The sequence below is a fragment of the Antennarius striatus genome, chromosome 12 (assembly GCF_040054535.1).
Source record: "Antennarius striatus isolate MH-2024 chromosome 12, ASM4005453v1, whole genome shotgun sequence".
Classification (NCBI taxonomy): domain Eukaryota; kingdom Metazoa; phylum Chordata; class Actinopteri; order Lophiiformes; family Antennariidae; genus Antennarius; species Antennarius striatus.
Window position 1 is genome coordinate 15,278,167 of NC_090787.1, and position 15,398 is coordinate 15,293,564.

The 15,398-nt window shown below is 43.2% G+C and overlaps 1 protein-coding gene across 1 annotated transcript in view; it reads left to right on the forward strand.

Annotated features, from left to right (window-relative positions):
- Positions 1–4,803, forward strand: part of LOC137604956 (anosmin-1) — a 40,324-nt gene extending 35,521 nt beyond the window's left edge. Inside the window, exons 11-14 of the mRNA XM_068329228.1 lie at positions 1,023–1,194; positions 1,383–1,603; positions 2,166–2,307; positions 3,556–4,803. Coding sequence (XP_068185329.1) covers positions 1,023–1,194; positions 1,383–1,603; positions 2,166–2,307; positions 3,556–3,614 — 594 coding nt within the window. The 3' untranslated portion in view covers positions 3,615–4,803. The remainder of the gene's footprint in view (positions 1–1,022; positions 1,195–1,382; positions 1,604–2,165; positions 2,308–3,555) is intronic.
- Positions 4,804–15,398: the final 10,595 nt, after the last annotated feature.

Genomic DNA, 15,398 nt, shown 5'->3' on the forward strand with positions numbered 1-15,398 from the left:
GCCGATCACAAGTCGCGGCGCGCCGAAGCGCTGCTTGATCAGCACGTCTCTGCTATGCAAAGCACGCATCTAACCTTTTGTCTGGTGCTTAGAAAGGACGTCCTTGCTAAAAGAAACAACTCCGTGGCGGGAGCAGAACCCCCCCCCCTCCCCTATTTGTTAGATTTGCCCCTCTACTCACCACTTGCTGTTCAGATATCATTCATGCATTCATTTAAACAGTTTTCCTGGAATGAGTGAGCATTCACCTACATTTTTTTTAGCATGCAGTGCACTGTATAGGTCTTGAGTCTGGAGGTGTGGGGGGGTTAACTGTTGAGGCTCAGGCTGACACTGGATGGCAGAAGCCTGGCTAATCAACGCATTCTTTAGGGAGCTGCACTCGCGTTGCTAGGGAATATACGTTTCTATAGATCACTGGGAAGGATTCCAGCCTGGTGCCTTTTTATGCGAGCCACCTCATTCACTTTTAATCAAAGCGGTTCCATATCAGAGGGAATACACACTCACACGCCCTCTCTCAAAACGCCCTCGCCCATCAATGTAGAACCTCCAGTACAAATGTAAGTCAGCAGGATCTCTCGGTTTCCTCAGTCGGCGCTGAGATTCTCGAAATCAATATTTGATTTAGGTTTCCAGCGTGAAGCGTTCCGACTACTACGCAGAATTCATCGGAAAGGATTTAAAAGCCATTCTCCCTATTTTTTTTTTTTTTTTTTTTTTAAATTTGCACATAAATTCACTTTTGGTCGCTGCTTCTTAATGAAGTTCCTCTGTTTTTGCCACATGTGGAAACAATAAAAAAATCATTTACATTGTGCGTTGAATAGAAGAATAGTGGCCTAACCCCAACCATGTGAGCGTTCAAAGTGCTCTTATAATGTGGGGCATGTTCCTGAGGCCTTAGTGGGAATGTGATCTGCCCTGGCGCTGTGTATTTAATTATCTCTGAAGCTCCATGGGACCTGACCTGGGTGACATGTCAAAGTCATCAGGACTGAATAATGTGTTTCTTGGCTCAGGAGAACTACATCAACCTCCCGGGCCTGCTGTTCTCCTGCAAGTACAAAGTCACCGTTCACACGCTGAAGTCCAAGAGACGCTCCAAGGACGAGAGCACCACCTTCCTCACCCCGTCCTGCGCCACCATCCGGAGCAAGACTCACAAACACGTCCCCTGCCCGGGGGAGGGAGGTGAGTGTAGCAGGGTGTCATTCTGATGTGATAAGAAGTAGTCCAGCAACTTATGAAACCAAACCAAGCACATTATGATATTCATACACGCTGGTTTGTGTACCGATTATATAAAGCAGACACATCGGACGTGTTCTGTTAGCGCTCTAAACTCTTTCTTTGACTGAAATCTTCTTTTCCGCTCACAGCACCAGGACTTCCAAAGGTTTTGGCGAAACCGGAGAACCTCACGGCGTCTTTCTCCATCAATGAGGGAAACATCACCGGCAACTTCCTGTGGCGCGTAGCCAGGGTGGCTCCCCATCAGCGAATCACGGGCTTTCAGGTCACCTGGGCCGAGATCACCACTGAAAGCCGGCAAAACAGTCTGCCCAACAGCATCATCTCCCAGTCCCAGATTCTACCTCCAGTACGTTTCCATGAAATAGGATTGCAGGGGCAAATGTTTCCATGCAGGATAGAACTCTGTCTGCCATATAAACTCGTCCTATCTCAGGCATGTCATTGCAAAGCGTCTGTCGGAGGTGAGGCTGATTTGAGGCGTCTGAGCTTGAATCCAGCGATAACGCACAAGGAAAGGTCTGGAAGTCTCGTGTCCAAATGAAAGTTCTCCTCCTCCAGCCTTTCATCTCCCCCTCACATCCCCGCTATGAAAAAGAAGCTCAGTCTTTGACATAATCTGCTCCATCAACAACACGCTCTGCCTATCTTGTGCCTCCCCAGCCTCTGGGAGCTCATCTATAAATAAAAACCACCCACCGCACATTTTTATCAAGCTGGCAGCAAAAAAGAGAGACAGCAAGCCTTATGAAAACAAAGTCTTTGTTTTTGTCTGCGGCTGGTAAAGAGACAGCCAAGCTGCTGATATTCCCCTGGTTTAGATCCCGTTCAACATTCAAGTCATGTCAGAATCCAAAGGCGCTCCGTCGCGTTTCGGCTGATGGCGTGTCGTCTCCTTTTCCTCTTGACAGGATCATAACTTGCTTGTGGTGTCGAACCTGCGACCGTCCACCTACTACAGACTGGAGGTCCAGGTCATAACCACTGGGGGAGAGGGTCCTGCCACCGTCAAGACCTTCCAGACCCCAAACATATTACCAGTCATTCAACACCGTGAGTACCAATCGCTCTCAGCAGGCGATGATTCAAATACCTAAAGGAATCCATCAGATTCAGTGATTAACCTGCTGGAAAGGTCTCATTGTGTGGTTTTTTTTTTATTTTATAAGTTTTTTTTGGGTCTCTTTTGTGTTTTGGTTCTTCCTAATTCTTTGTGGTCACAGCAGTCTTCACACGTTCCATTTATGGTTAAAGCAGAAGACATTTTATTTAATGTTTTTAGTTTGTTTCTGACAAGGTTTAAAGGATTAACACACACAGTCACCCACACACACACACACACACACACACACACACAGTCCAGGTTCATACCGTGAAACTATCTGTAGTAAAGCAGCCATCCTCCTAAATTAATCCTGAACTCTGTGAAAGATATCTAATCTTTGTTTTTTAATTCAGAAACTTGAAGTTTTCTTTTGTTTCCTCTGTCTTGTGAGCTTCATAATTTTAATCTCCTGCTGTGTTTTCTGCTGTAACTGAACTCACACGAGGGGAAAAGTTGGAAGCACCAGAAGAAAACTGTCTCATCATTACAGTAAATAAAGCATTCCTACTTATATAGAACCAGAAAAGGTGGAGGAAATGAGGGGAATGAAAATATGTGTGTGTTGAAAGCTAACAATCTAGAATAACACATCTTTAAATTTATAGGAAAACACTTCTTCTTGACTTTCGACACAAACGATGTGTCACTACACTTCGTGTTCCGGCACAGACGGCCACAAGTACATTTTGCTTCTTACACAATGTGGGTGTTTGGTGGTGAAAAGAAAACTGTGTTAGTGGCAAACTAACAATGACTCTTGCACCTCACTGCGAGCTGCTTTGTGTCAAGCATTAGACAGAGCCCAGAAGGTCACAGAATTCCCCCATGAATTGGTTGAGTATGAAACAAAGCTAAAAGCAGACAGGATATTGATCTTCCATATATGAGGTTGTCAAAAGTGCAACTTCGAATACATTCTTCATCTTGTTTTTTTTTGTTTTTTTTTTAATTTTCTAGATGTTAAAGCGGGTAAATATTTTCCCTTAGCTTCAGCGGTAACTCTTTGGAGATATATGGCAGTGTGTTTACAGATGATTTGCACCGTACGCAAGTTTTCAGCAAGGACATAAAGGGCGCACGTAGCTTTTAGCATTTAGCTCAATAAAAAGAGAGGTCAAATAGAGAAACAAGCAGACTCTGTATGGAACTAATGTAGTGTGATTCTGTGGATGATGATGGATCTCCTTCGCTTCCAGGACCCAGAATCCGGCAGCACCACCCCCACCACCAGAAGCCGTCAGCAGAGAGACACTGAGCTGCAGGTCGCAGCAAAACCCACTATGGTGAAGTACGAGTCGTTCTCTGCCCCCGTCTGTCGGTGGAGGAACAGAACCAGACAGAATCACGGCGCCCCAGACCATGAACCGACCTCCCGCTTGTGAAATATGGGTCTATCATCCTCCACAGGCTCCATCACACATCAGCTACCCCCACCTCCCCTCCCCCCCGGTTGGGTTGGACTGTACAGTGAAAGTTACACTCACCATAACCTGCGTTACTTAGTTAGTTTCCCAACATGTTCCCTTCTAAATTAGGAAGTTACCAAAAGTAAAAGTAGTGAACTCCTGAAAATGTTGCCACCCAGTCGTCTTTTCTTTTTCTTTTTTTTTTATGCAAGAATGAGATTTTAGCTAAATTCCAGTTATATTTAATGAGATGAATGATAACAAGCAATTAGTTGATGCCAAACTGTTACTTTTGTCCAGAGATTATTGAACATGGATGGTAGGAAATTCAAGAACGATCAAAACAACTGTTTATTCACAGAGAAGACAACTAGAAATGCATCTATTTATTTGTGTTCCCCTTCACAGAGGCGCTTTGGCACAGGGTCAGAACTGATGGATGGTGTAACTAAAGTCATGTTTGTCTAACCCATAATAATTCACATAGTACGTTGCATGTAGTACATTTGATTTTTGAGCTGTAAATGAATTACTGGCTTCAAATTGAAAGCTTGTAATGGTTTTGCATGACGACCGTTCGCATTCTATTGGCATGAAATAATGTCTGTGTTACCTCTTTTCAGTATGTTAGCAATATTTCATTAACAGATTAACAAAGAATTATATTGGGAGTAATATGTCATGTTTATTAATGAAATTATAACTTGTGTGAAATGATGATTTGTACATGTCCTTGGCTGTAGAAATATTTGTCGTTGAGCAGTCAGTGAATGTCTATATTTATTTATGTGTGTATCACAAATTTTTTTGGTTTGGATGTGTGTGAATGTGTGTGTATGGGTTTGTTTTTTTCTCTTTTGTGTGTGTTTGTATGTGTGTGTGTGTGTGTTCTATTTTCAAGTTTTTGAACCGGCAAAAAAAATCTTGTAAAGTCGTTTTTGTAAAAATGGAATTGTAAATACAGTCTTATGTTACATGTTATTTTTCCATGGTAGAAACTGTACAAAATGTTATGTAATAAAATAACCCTTAACCATTTCCCCTGTTGTTTGTTTAATTGGAGCTGCTGTGAGCAGTAAATAGACAAGCCTCCCCTCCCTGCGCTCAACTTTTTGGCAGTGACTGCTGCTTATTTTGGCGGTGGAATCCATCACGGAGGGTTGTGTTGTGTTGTGTTCGCTGATCGGTGCGGGAATCGGGAGACGCGAGCGCTTGCAAGTGCAAATAAACAGGTCGTCTAGCTCAACAGTCCGAGTGGATTTAATGCTGCTGAGGTCGAGTCGCCTCCTCGACACGATGCTGTGCTTCTCAGAACGCTTGTGTGTTTGAAAAGCATTAAATCTCCTCCTCTGCTTGGCAGCCTTTAGCCCCCCGCAAAGTGAAAAATGATGGATATATTTGTTAGAAAGTGAAGACCGACGCTCAGAGTTAAGCCTGTTGGAGATTTAAGGATGTCCTTCACATATAATGATCCTGAATGGAGCAGTGTTTAATAGTGCATACCTGTTGTGTGTTTTATCACGCTGCCCTGAGGTGGAATGACATACAGGCGTGTTTGTGTGTTGCTTTTGTCATCCATTGGATCCATTGTTTCTATTCTCTACTGGAATCCAAAATAAGACCGACATTCGAAGTCATTTAATGATCATAAATCATTTTTCGTGAACAGAAATCAAATATCAAGGATATGCCAAAGGAAAGTTAGACTCCAAAAATCACAAATAGTGATTCTCCAGTGTTTGTCGTCGTCGTTTCCCATCATCCTTTCAGAGGTCCGTGTCAATGTAAAGCGTGTTCTGTATTGTTTGTGTAGTGTCTTTCCTTCTGTTTGTGGATGCCTTGGTTTTGGAGTCTTCATACTTGCTTTCACACACTCGGACTCTTCAGCCAGTCGCTGCTTCGCCGCTCGCTTCCAGGCGACGTTGTTTATGTACAGTTCTATTATGTCACGGGAGATTAGCTCCTCTCGGTCTGTGGACGCTAATCCCTCTCTTCTCTAGGAGCCGGGCCAGCGTTTAGCCAGGGTTTTCTTTTCTGTGCGAGCCAGCCCAGCCCTTCTCCCTTTCAGGCTGTCGCTGTTGTTCTCCACACACACACACACACACACACACACACACACACACAGCAAATACCACGGCCCTCAAGTGTGAAAACCTCAAAACAAAAAAGGCCCTCCGGCCTCTTTGGAGACATGTTGCAAGACGTCCAAGTCTCCGAGGACATAAAAGAGGAGGGGGAAAAAAACGCAACAACTAAATAAATGGGCCAGTCGTCAGCATAAAACCTTTGTCTCTGATGGTAGAAGGCCAGCGAGGGCTTATTCACTTTGCATGGCATCGCATCCCGGTTGTGAAAGTCAAGGGGAGGGAGTTTTCTCTCTCACATTTAAAACACATATTTCTGAAAACAATATTATTCATCTGGCTCTTTCAATAATCTCACTCTGTTAAATATTTATCGCTCTTCTGTTGACACTAGCCCCGCTTTTATTAGAAACTAGAATAGCAGAGCGAGTTCACCGAGAGCAGTGCAACAAAGATGGGCTGTTTTCTCTCACATATTCTCCCCCACCACCCCATCCCGACCTCTTGGAACCCCTTTTTCTGCAGATTAACATCGCAATGAGTCGTGCATCGCTATTCATCAAACTTAAGCCAATCGCTTTTTGGTCATCCTGCAATAGCTGACAGAGCGACTGTAACACTACTCCTTCAAGGATGGATGGAATTGAAAGTTTTGATGATAAGTGCGATCTCAGCGTGACTTTGAAGGATGAGGTGAAAAAAAAAAGAAAAAAAAAAGGATGGAACTTATTCCCCTCCCCACCCCCCAGTTCAGATGACATTGATTGTAACCCGAATGACTCTTCGCTCTCATGTTGAGCTTCAGGTGAGTGAGATCATCCAGGCAGATTACTTCCACATGGACGTCATCCATTCGCACTGGTACTCTTTTCAATATGATGAGATGGAATATATCGTCTATGAGATTGATGAAAAGTAACCGGAGTCCCCCCCACCCCCCGCCACCCCCACCCATCCTCTCTCCACTTCTCCTCCATTAGGAAAGGCAATGTTTCTTTAATGCTGTGGTGTGGTGAGAAATCTGACCTTGCCCTGGGCAGCGGCGTGTTTCTGCTTAGGCTCTGGTGAGCAGGAACCAGGCAGGGGACACATGAAAGGATCTCTGTCAGGCCGCAGAGATGTTCGGTCTAATGAAGACCAGAACGCCAGCAGACCTGAGGAAACACGCACGCCACACATGACACCAGCGCGAGAGCCACCAAGCTCACTGCTCTCCTCCTGTTGCTTAAAGGAGGATGAAGTTAAAAAAGAAAAGCCTTATAAGGGCGTGTGTGTGTGTGTGTGTGTGTGTGTGTGTGTGTGTGTGTGTGTGTGTTATGATTAAAACACAGCACAGAGAACCTGAATCAAGATAGTTAGACGCTGTGTTTGATTTGTCAGCTTTTCATTTCAGCTGCGACTTCCCTTTGCTCACCACCGGAGAGGGGGGTGGGGTTGGGGCGGGGGGGGATTCATTTTCTAGTGTCTGTCCCTGGGAAAAGCTTTTTCCTTTTTTGTTGGTGTTTTGGATGAAATGGAAGATGTGCCTTTTTTTTTTGTTTTTTTTTTGTTTTGTTCACATAATAACACAGCAAAAAGAATGATTTCACAGAAACTAAGTTCCTATCTTGTTCGGGAGACAAACGGTGTAATCAAACGCAGTCCGATGCAATTACTGCAAACACATTATTGTGCCAGAAAGATGAGATTCAGCGCTGTAGCTATTTCATGGCAGATGGATATATTGGACTATTATTGATGGGAAGAGAGTGGCGGCAAATTAATAAAGGTCCTCTCGGTGTGAGCGATGCTAAATGATGTATTGCAACTCCAGATAGTGTTTGTTTTTTAAGAAAAACTCTCACGTAAAAGTTAGGAAGTTAGTAATTTCCTACTAAGAATTCAGAAAACACTGCAGTATGTCACAAAAAACACACCTTTTGTGCCCGAAGCAACTGGTTAGTACACGCACCAGTCCTCCCAGTCGTCTGGTCTGGCGATCCTTCCTCCTCCCATTCACCTAAACGTTTTAACAATCATTCTTCCTTATCCTGACATGAAACACACTTTGTTGACTTGCCATTTTCGGGGTCAAAGGCAAGCTAGAGGTCCGCTACGTTTGTGTTTACAGAAAAAGCGTCACCAGAGGAATCCTTACCCCGGATCCTTTCCTCCCAAAGAAAAACTTCCTTCACAACAGGAATACTAAGTAGAGAGATCAGGCAAGGAAAGCAGCATCCAGCTGGGTAATAGCTGTTTATAATCCCCTCTGATTAGTCTTAATCCCTTTAATGCTCCTTCCTGAGGATAAACACATGTTGACCCGACTGACCCACTCCTAATTAATAAAGTTACAAACGTTGGTATGCTATCTGTTCAAGCCGCTGCTACGTGATCCGGTGTGGAGGCGGAATGCGCTCTTAAGGACAGAATTCACAGGTAATAAGTCAACATGCAACAGCTGACACCTTCAAACAGGGATGGCTGGCTGGTGTCAGCTTTTCCACCAAACAATACGCCCCCCCCAACCCCCTCCCCCCCCCAGGCGCAACTGGTGATGAGGAGAAACTCTTCATCTTATGTTCTTTTCTTCCTCTGAAGTCGGCGTGCCGGGTCGGTGGCCTGGCCTCAGAGGGCAGCCAAAGTTCACAGGTCAGCGTGTACCCCAGGAGGGTGGACGGCTGCCGATGGGAGGTGGTGGTGCTGGTGGTGGTGGTGGTGGGGGGGGGGGGGGCATCAGCGTAGCTCGGGGGACAAGGGAAAGGGTCAGCGGTGGGGTTCAGATGGAATCCACACAGAGGAAGTTGAAATGGACATTGTCAGGGGAGAACAGACGCTCTTCCACTTTTCCTGCTGGCCTGCCGCTGAAGAACCAGAGAGCCGTAAAGTTATCTTCAAGTTGTTGTTTTTTTTTGGGGGGGGGGGGGCGTGTTAACGGGCGATTTATCTGTGGAACCAAGTGGAGATGATGACATTATTGATGTGCAAACACTGCCTCAGTTTCCTCACTAGGCTAGAATAAAGTTGCACCACATTAAAGAGCATTGACGATATTTTGCGAGTGTTGTGTGGCGATGACGCCCCACTCTCCCGCTCAAACGATGGCGCGTTTCAGTTCGACTTGTCTCCAAGGATAATCTGTTCTGTCTTAACTTTATCCACAAAATTATCTTTTCAAAAAAAAAAAGAGAGTTGATCTACTCGTCCGACTACTGTTTCCCCTCATACGACGAAGGCTGCTATCAATTAACATCTGGCTCGTACCGCAGATGATAAATGCTTGTTTGCATATAGAAATGGGCCATCAAAGGCAATGATTCATCCTGATGAACACGATGAGATTTTACTTTTACCACATTCATGCTACACACATCTGTTGTCCCCAGAGAATCGAACTGTGGCATGAAATTGATTGCAATATAAAAGGATAGCTTATATGTGACATAATTGGTTTTCAAACGGGGAATCGACATAGAAAGCGGGGCGGCAATGGACTCCTCCCATAAATTAGCACCAGGATAATATATGTCTTGTTTTTATTTTATATAGAGACGAGAGATGTAAATACTTTAAAACAAAGGTGGCACATGGCTCAGCAAACCACAATGTTTATATAATGAGCATGCAGTATTTCATCCTGCCTCCCTGTGTGAGTGCATGTGTGTGTGTGTGTGTGTGTGTGTAAGTGTGTGTGTGTGTAAGTGTGTGTGTCTGCTCCAAGGCTAAGAGCTCATTTCCACTCTTGATGATCACAGGCACCATTGATTGTAATACTGACGAGCAACCGAGTTCTGCCCGTGGCGCACAGAAGAATCTGGACATGTTTAAAGCTCTAACTTTCATGTTTTTTTTTTGTGTGTTTTTTTTTTTTTAATGCTGGTATGAAGTTGAATGCTGATGCTGCAGGCATCTGGCTCTCATTACATGATGTCAAACAGAGGGCCTGACTAGGGGAGAGTCACTCTCTCGCTCTTCTCGGCCCCGTCAGCATCTCTCAGCCACACGGAGCCCATGTTCAACCTGCTGGGCCCGACGCTTCGGGCAAACAGCGTCCTGCGAAGAACCGAAAGGAGTGAACCACGACTCCGGGTATGAAAGAAATCTACATTATGCAAATATAAATTGGTAGAATTCCCCACGGTACAGACGTTGCTATTTTGATATGATTAATATCATCTGAATGTTTTCTAATAAAACATTGACATGACTCAGATAAATTGATTGTTACTACAGGCTTACTTCAGGCTGGGATTACGTCTCACTCTGGTTTGCTCTCATGTTTCTGCTATTTGCTTGTCTAATAGCAGCATTAAATAAGAAAAAAATTAAATTCTAAGGCTTGGATGTCACAGCAGAATAACCCTTCAGTACTAATAAATCAATATGTGAGAGGCTAACATCATTTTATTCACATAAACAAAGCACGATAAATGTTAGAAATAAAAATACTAATTATAAAGCAGCCCTTGTCAACAACTCGTCCAGTTCCAGCTCCATCTAACGCCGTCACAGCTTCAGGTATAACCTCAGTGACGGCTGATCGCTCCCGGTGCTCAGCGTTGGTCTGGTTTTTCTCAAGAAGAAGAAGAAGAAGAAGAAGACGAAGAAGAAGAAGGACTCGGTGTTTATCCCAGTAACACCCTGAAACATTTATCAGTTTCCAAATCGACACCGAAACGATTATATAAGGCACAAAAAGGTTATTGATAATGGATTGGGAGGGCAAATTTACAGCTGGATGGTGTGATGATAGGAACATTACTGATTTGAAATCCACAGCCTTGACTCCCACTGGTGCGACATCGTCATCAGGCCCGTCTGTGTGGAGTGGACCTGAAGTTTACTTGAACTCAGGGAATCGTGTGATTCAGTGTTCAGTGCCCGAGCAGCTTGTAACACGTTTATGACACACAGGAGAAGACGAAGACATGTGGTATACATGTTAAGAGGGTTTACACAGTGCAGCTAAACCAGGGATGATCTCTCCTTTTCCAAGCTTTGACGGTAAGTGGCTGTTAACCGCCTCCCAACTTAGGGATAAACGACATTATCAGCCACTTATCTGATACTTATTTTGGGAACGATCTGCTTTTCATCACTCATGAAAGAAACCTAGATCAGTCTGTCCATTATCAGCTCGCTTCCCTTTCCTTCACTCTGACATACAAACGCCGTGGCAACATATTTAGACGTTTACAACAACTTGAGTAGTAATTATTGGAGACAAAAGAGCGCTTCACGAAACATTTTCTCTTCTCACGCATGCGACTCTGTGATACTGCCAACATTTCCCCCCCCCCCTCCGCTCCAATCGACTCATCTCTGCGCTCATCTCTTCTCATATTCACAGTCCGTTCTACAGAAACGCTCCAAAGACAATGAAATATTGTGTCGATCTGATTGAAAGCAGCTTTCATAATGTGAACTAGAAATCTGTCAGATTTATGTCAGAGCGCTTTTAAAAACAGACTATCTGAAACATTTGCAGTAATTTGATTAAAAAATGATCGACAGCCCCGGTGAGTTACTGTCATTGCGCCAGTGGGAAAAGAGTGTTTTTGATTTCTCCTGAGGAAAATGCTTCTCCTCCCCAGCAGCGCTTTTAATATACTGGCGTAGCCTTTCATCTGCTCCTCCAAGCATGGCGCTTAATGCATTGCAGATTCTTCTCAGCCTTGACAATATTTTATCATCTCTTTAGTGGCTCTCTGGATTGTATTTCAATTAATCTAATGTAAAGGCAAACTTATTACACTTTTTATGAAACCAAGCCAACCTGATGTTGAAAATACACCAGAATTTGGGATTGGTTAGTTCTGATGTCATCAATACACTACTGTATTTAAGACTGATGTTCAAGTGATGAAATACTCCAAATATGAAGCTCCACTGGTGCGTTTTACAACCTCATAAGGTTTTAGTGTTTTTGAGACACCACACTCCCAACTGGAAAGCACACACAGAGCGAATACCTCCACCAGTGCCATTGTCATAAAACCCCCGACAATTGGAAAATATTTTCCTCACATGAGAGACCTTGAAGAAAATCATCTGGTGTTCTTTGAAAGAATGACCTGGAACACTCTGTGTGCGCAACATATGCCTTGCTTTTTTTTTTTTTTTTTTTTTTGCTTCAGGAGGAGGATCATCATTGTTCTATCATTTCATCCAGGGCACGGCGCCCTGTGGAGGTGTCACCATGACGACAGGACGAGTTCCACTCAACTCGCCATCATTGACCCCGGGTTACAATCTAGATCTAGACCCACTTATGCTTAAAGGAAAAGCATTCCCATGGAAATTTCCAGCAAGCACCTGTAAAATCACAAGTTTGTTTTTCTTGTAATTTTAAAGAACACACTGTAACACACACTCACAGGCAGTTCCTCCCCGCTTTTAGTCTAATCATCTGTTGGTTGAAGCCTCCTAATAGCATGCAGACATCAGTGTGGTATTGATCGTCTCATTTAACGCTCCCCATGAAAGCAAATATGCGTATATCCCAAAGTATCAAACTATTCCTTTAATCAAAGCACATGTTTTCTTAATGCACTGTTGCATTCTTACTGCGCTTTCCTCCCCTTGATGTGCTATAACTCCTGCTTTTTTCCTACATTCATAAGGCTAAATGAAACTTCTGCTGCAGGGGCCCCGACACCGATCCTTGATGAAGTTATTCAGCGTGACTAAATGAAGACCAGGAGGCCTCAATATGTAAAGATAATACAAAAAGCAAACATTATATTAACTAACCACCATAGTGGTCCCGCTGGTCTCCCTGTGGGTCTGCCTATAGACGCACCAGCGGCGACTTTGCCAAGAACAGCGCTCCGGATGAGGCGTCTGGCTCTCGTTGGCGGAGGATAGCTTTGTGTCCAGCACAGCTTCACTGAGACGTGTTGTTGTGGTTAAAAAATATCACACAAACGTTGTGTGCAGTCACTGAATAACAGCGATGGTGGAGCTGCTAAGTGAAACACCTACAAATCATCTGATCCGGTGCCAGGATGAGCCTGAGAGGACGTCTTTGAACAGGTGTCCAGCGCCACTGTGGTGGGTTTTTTTAAAACTTCCCATCGCTCATGTTTTCATGTATTTTATGTAACTGTTTGTTTATCAGTTCCAATCCAGTCGACCCTCACACACACACACACACACACACACACACACCCACACACACACGCTCTCTATGGCTTTCTCTTGCACTTTTTACACAAAGAAACAGCAGAAACAGTCAGCCTCTGGCATTTATCAAGGATGAAACGTGTTTGGAGAGAAAGTGCCTTTGAATTTGAGTGTATTCACAAAAGCTTTAAGAGAAAATATTGCATTAAGTGTTCATAAATGTATTTTTTTTTTCATAAGAAAAGTGGATTATATTTCTTAACTGCAATTTTTCTTCTCTGCTCTGTCTTCTTTTCAACTGACTAAAACTTCTTATGAATGTCTTTCAACTGCGAATAAACATCCAGTGACTTTTCTCTCTCTTGAAGGTCTGCCAGCTATTTGTGGGCCTGTTTTTAATTGATTCATTGTCCACATGGTTGGCATTGCCATTGGGGGAGAATTTCTTCTCGTCAGAAGCTGCTGTTATTGGTTGAAACATTTCAAATCTGAGGCCAGTAATTGAATAGATAGGGTTTTGATTGATGTTTAAAGAAAGCTCCTTTTCCCATTTAAATATTCATGGGTCTGTAGCCTGCAGGGGTGAGACAAGAATCCTGAGCGAACCTGTGCACAACAACAGCAGCTCAGTGTTCCACTGTCTGCTTCTCATTACAGTAAATACACTCTCAGAGCTACCATCCCTCCAGCATTCCTGCTCTCGGCTGCATCGACGGGTACTTGGCCTCTAAAAGACGAGCTCCATTGGATGAAAATACTGCACCACTTTCCAAACATATCACCATTTGATATATATAGATCACCAGAAACATGAATGACAGAGTACATTTTGATTGGTCCAGACTGAACTGGCTGCAAGTCTTGCTTTTTTCCCCCACAAGAGTACAGATTGAAAGTGACTGTATTTTGTTTGAAACATGCAACTCATATTACAGGTGTTGCCTTTGGCGCCATGTTTTCTGTCCGAACCCACTTGGAGTCTTTCAGTCACATCAAATACCACTTTGAATGTGTCAATCATAACGGGTTTGCTTCTACTACATCACAGTCACAGAAACATGTGCAAGAAAGCAGCATTATGCATGATTTAGTCTGTGGTTCAACACTCTTTGAACAAACACCCCAGTAATGAATACAGGAGAAGCGCCTTTAGAGTGGATTTAAAGTTATTTTAGTCAGTATTAGCATGTAATGACAATCTAAACCATTACAGCTGTATTAAAGCACAGACAAAGTAACCTAAAGGTGCAAGTTCAAGGTGGTCCATTTGCAAAACATCATATATTTTCATGCCAAGCTAATTTTAATCCTCACCTCAGAAAAAAAGCAGTCATTTTGAAGACACGAATCATTAGAGCCGCTAAAAGCCGCCTGGAATCCAAGAATGCAAACTTTTTTTTTCCCGAGCAAACAGCTCCTGACTGGAGTCAGATGGATGCCTCGTTAGAATTATAAAATCCCACCACAATGTCAGGTATGCAGTCCTGGATGCCTCAAATATTACAGTCGTTGGTATGATCAGCTCACAACAGTGTAAATGCTTCAGCGAGACACGCAAAGGGAAGAAAAGTTTGTGGGAAATAAATGCAGTCAGAAGCCAACAAACACAGACAGTCTGGGTTCGGAGCGGGAAAACAAAGGAGCAGGAATTCTCTGCAAAAGTGTTTTCAGCATGACATATCATCTTTCTTTCAACAAACACACTTTCAATTGTGGATTTAATCACGTCAATGTGAGTGTTGCTTTTTTTTTTTTTTTTTTTTGCGGAGTGCCGGATAATCAGCACATTAATAAAAATCCTATTACCTGTATATGCTATAGAGCCAGGGAGTCAGACGGCATGCTCTTGACTTTACAGCTCACATTTCTCTGCTTTACTTTTTATTTGGCTACACATTTTTAATTTATGAAGTCTGCAGGTATACGGAGCCACCACATTCCCCCTGATGTTAGATTCTGTGGATTTATTCTATTATTTTATACGTTTTGATTGAGGACACTTTTAAAAATGAAAAATGATCAGGTGATACCTTGACAAATACGCCATATAATAAGATTTATACTGAACCTTGAATTTGGTCATAAGATAAGTTAGCTAGCTCGGTGAAAAAACTTCAGTTGATTCCATGAGTTTATTTGAAGTGAGAGACAAAGTGGAATGAAGCGTGATATCCCCAGGGTCCCATTTCGTATTTGGGAAAAATAAACATTTGCCAAGCCCGATCTTGTGTGAATGATTCTGTATGTATAGGTCTGGGAAAGGAGCCAGTAGTATTTCCATAATATAATTAAATTAATAGATATTCGGGGGATGAGTAGATATGATTTTATTATTCGGTCATGTTGACTCCAGGACTCTGCAAACACAGAAGCGTGGTGAGTAATCTAATAAATAGTAATAATCATGATGTGATTTTTTTCCTAAGATGTTGTTCGCTCCATACT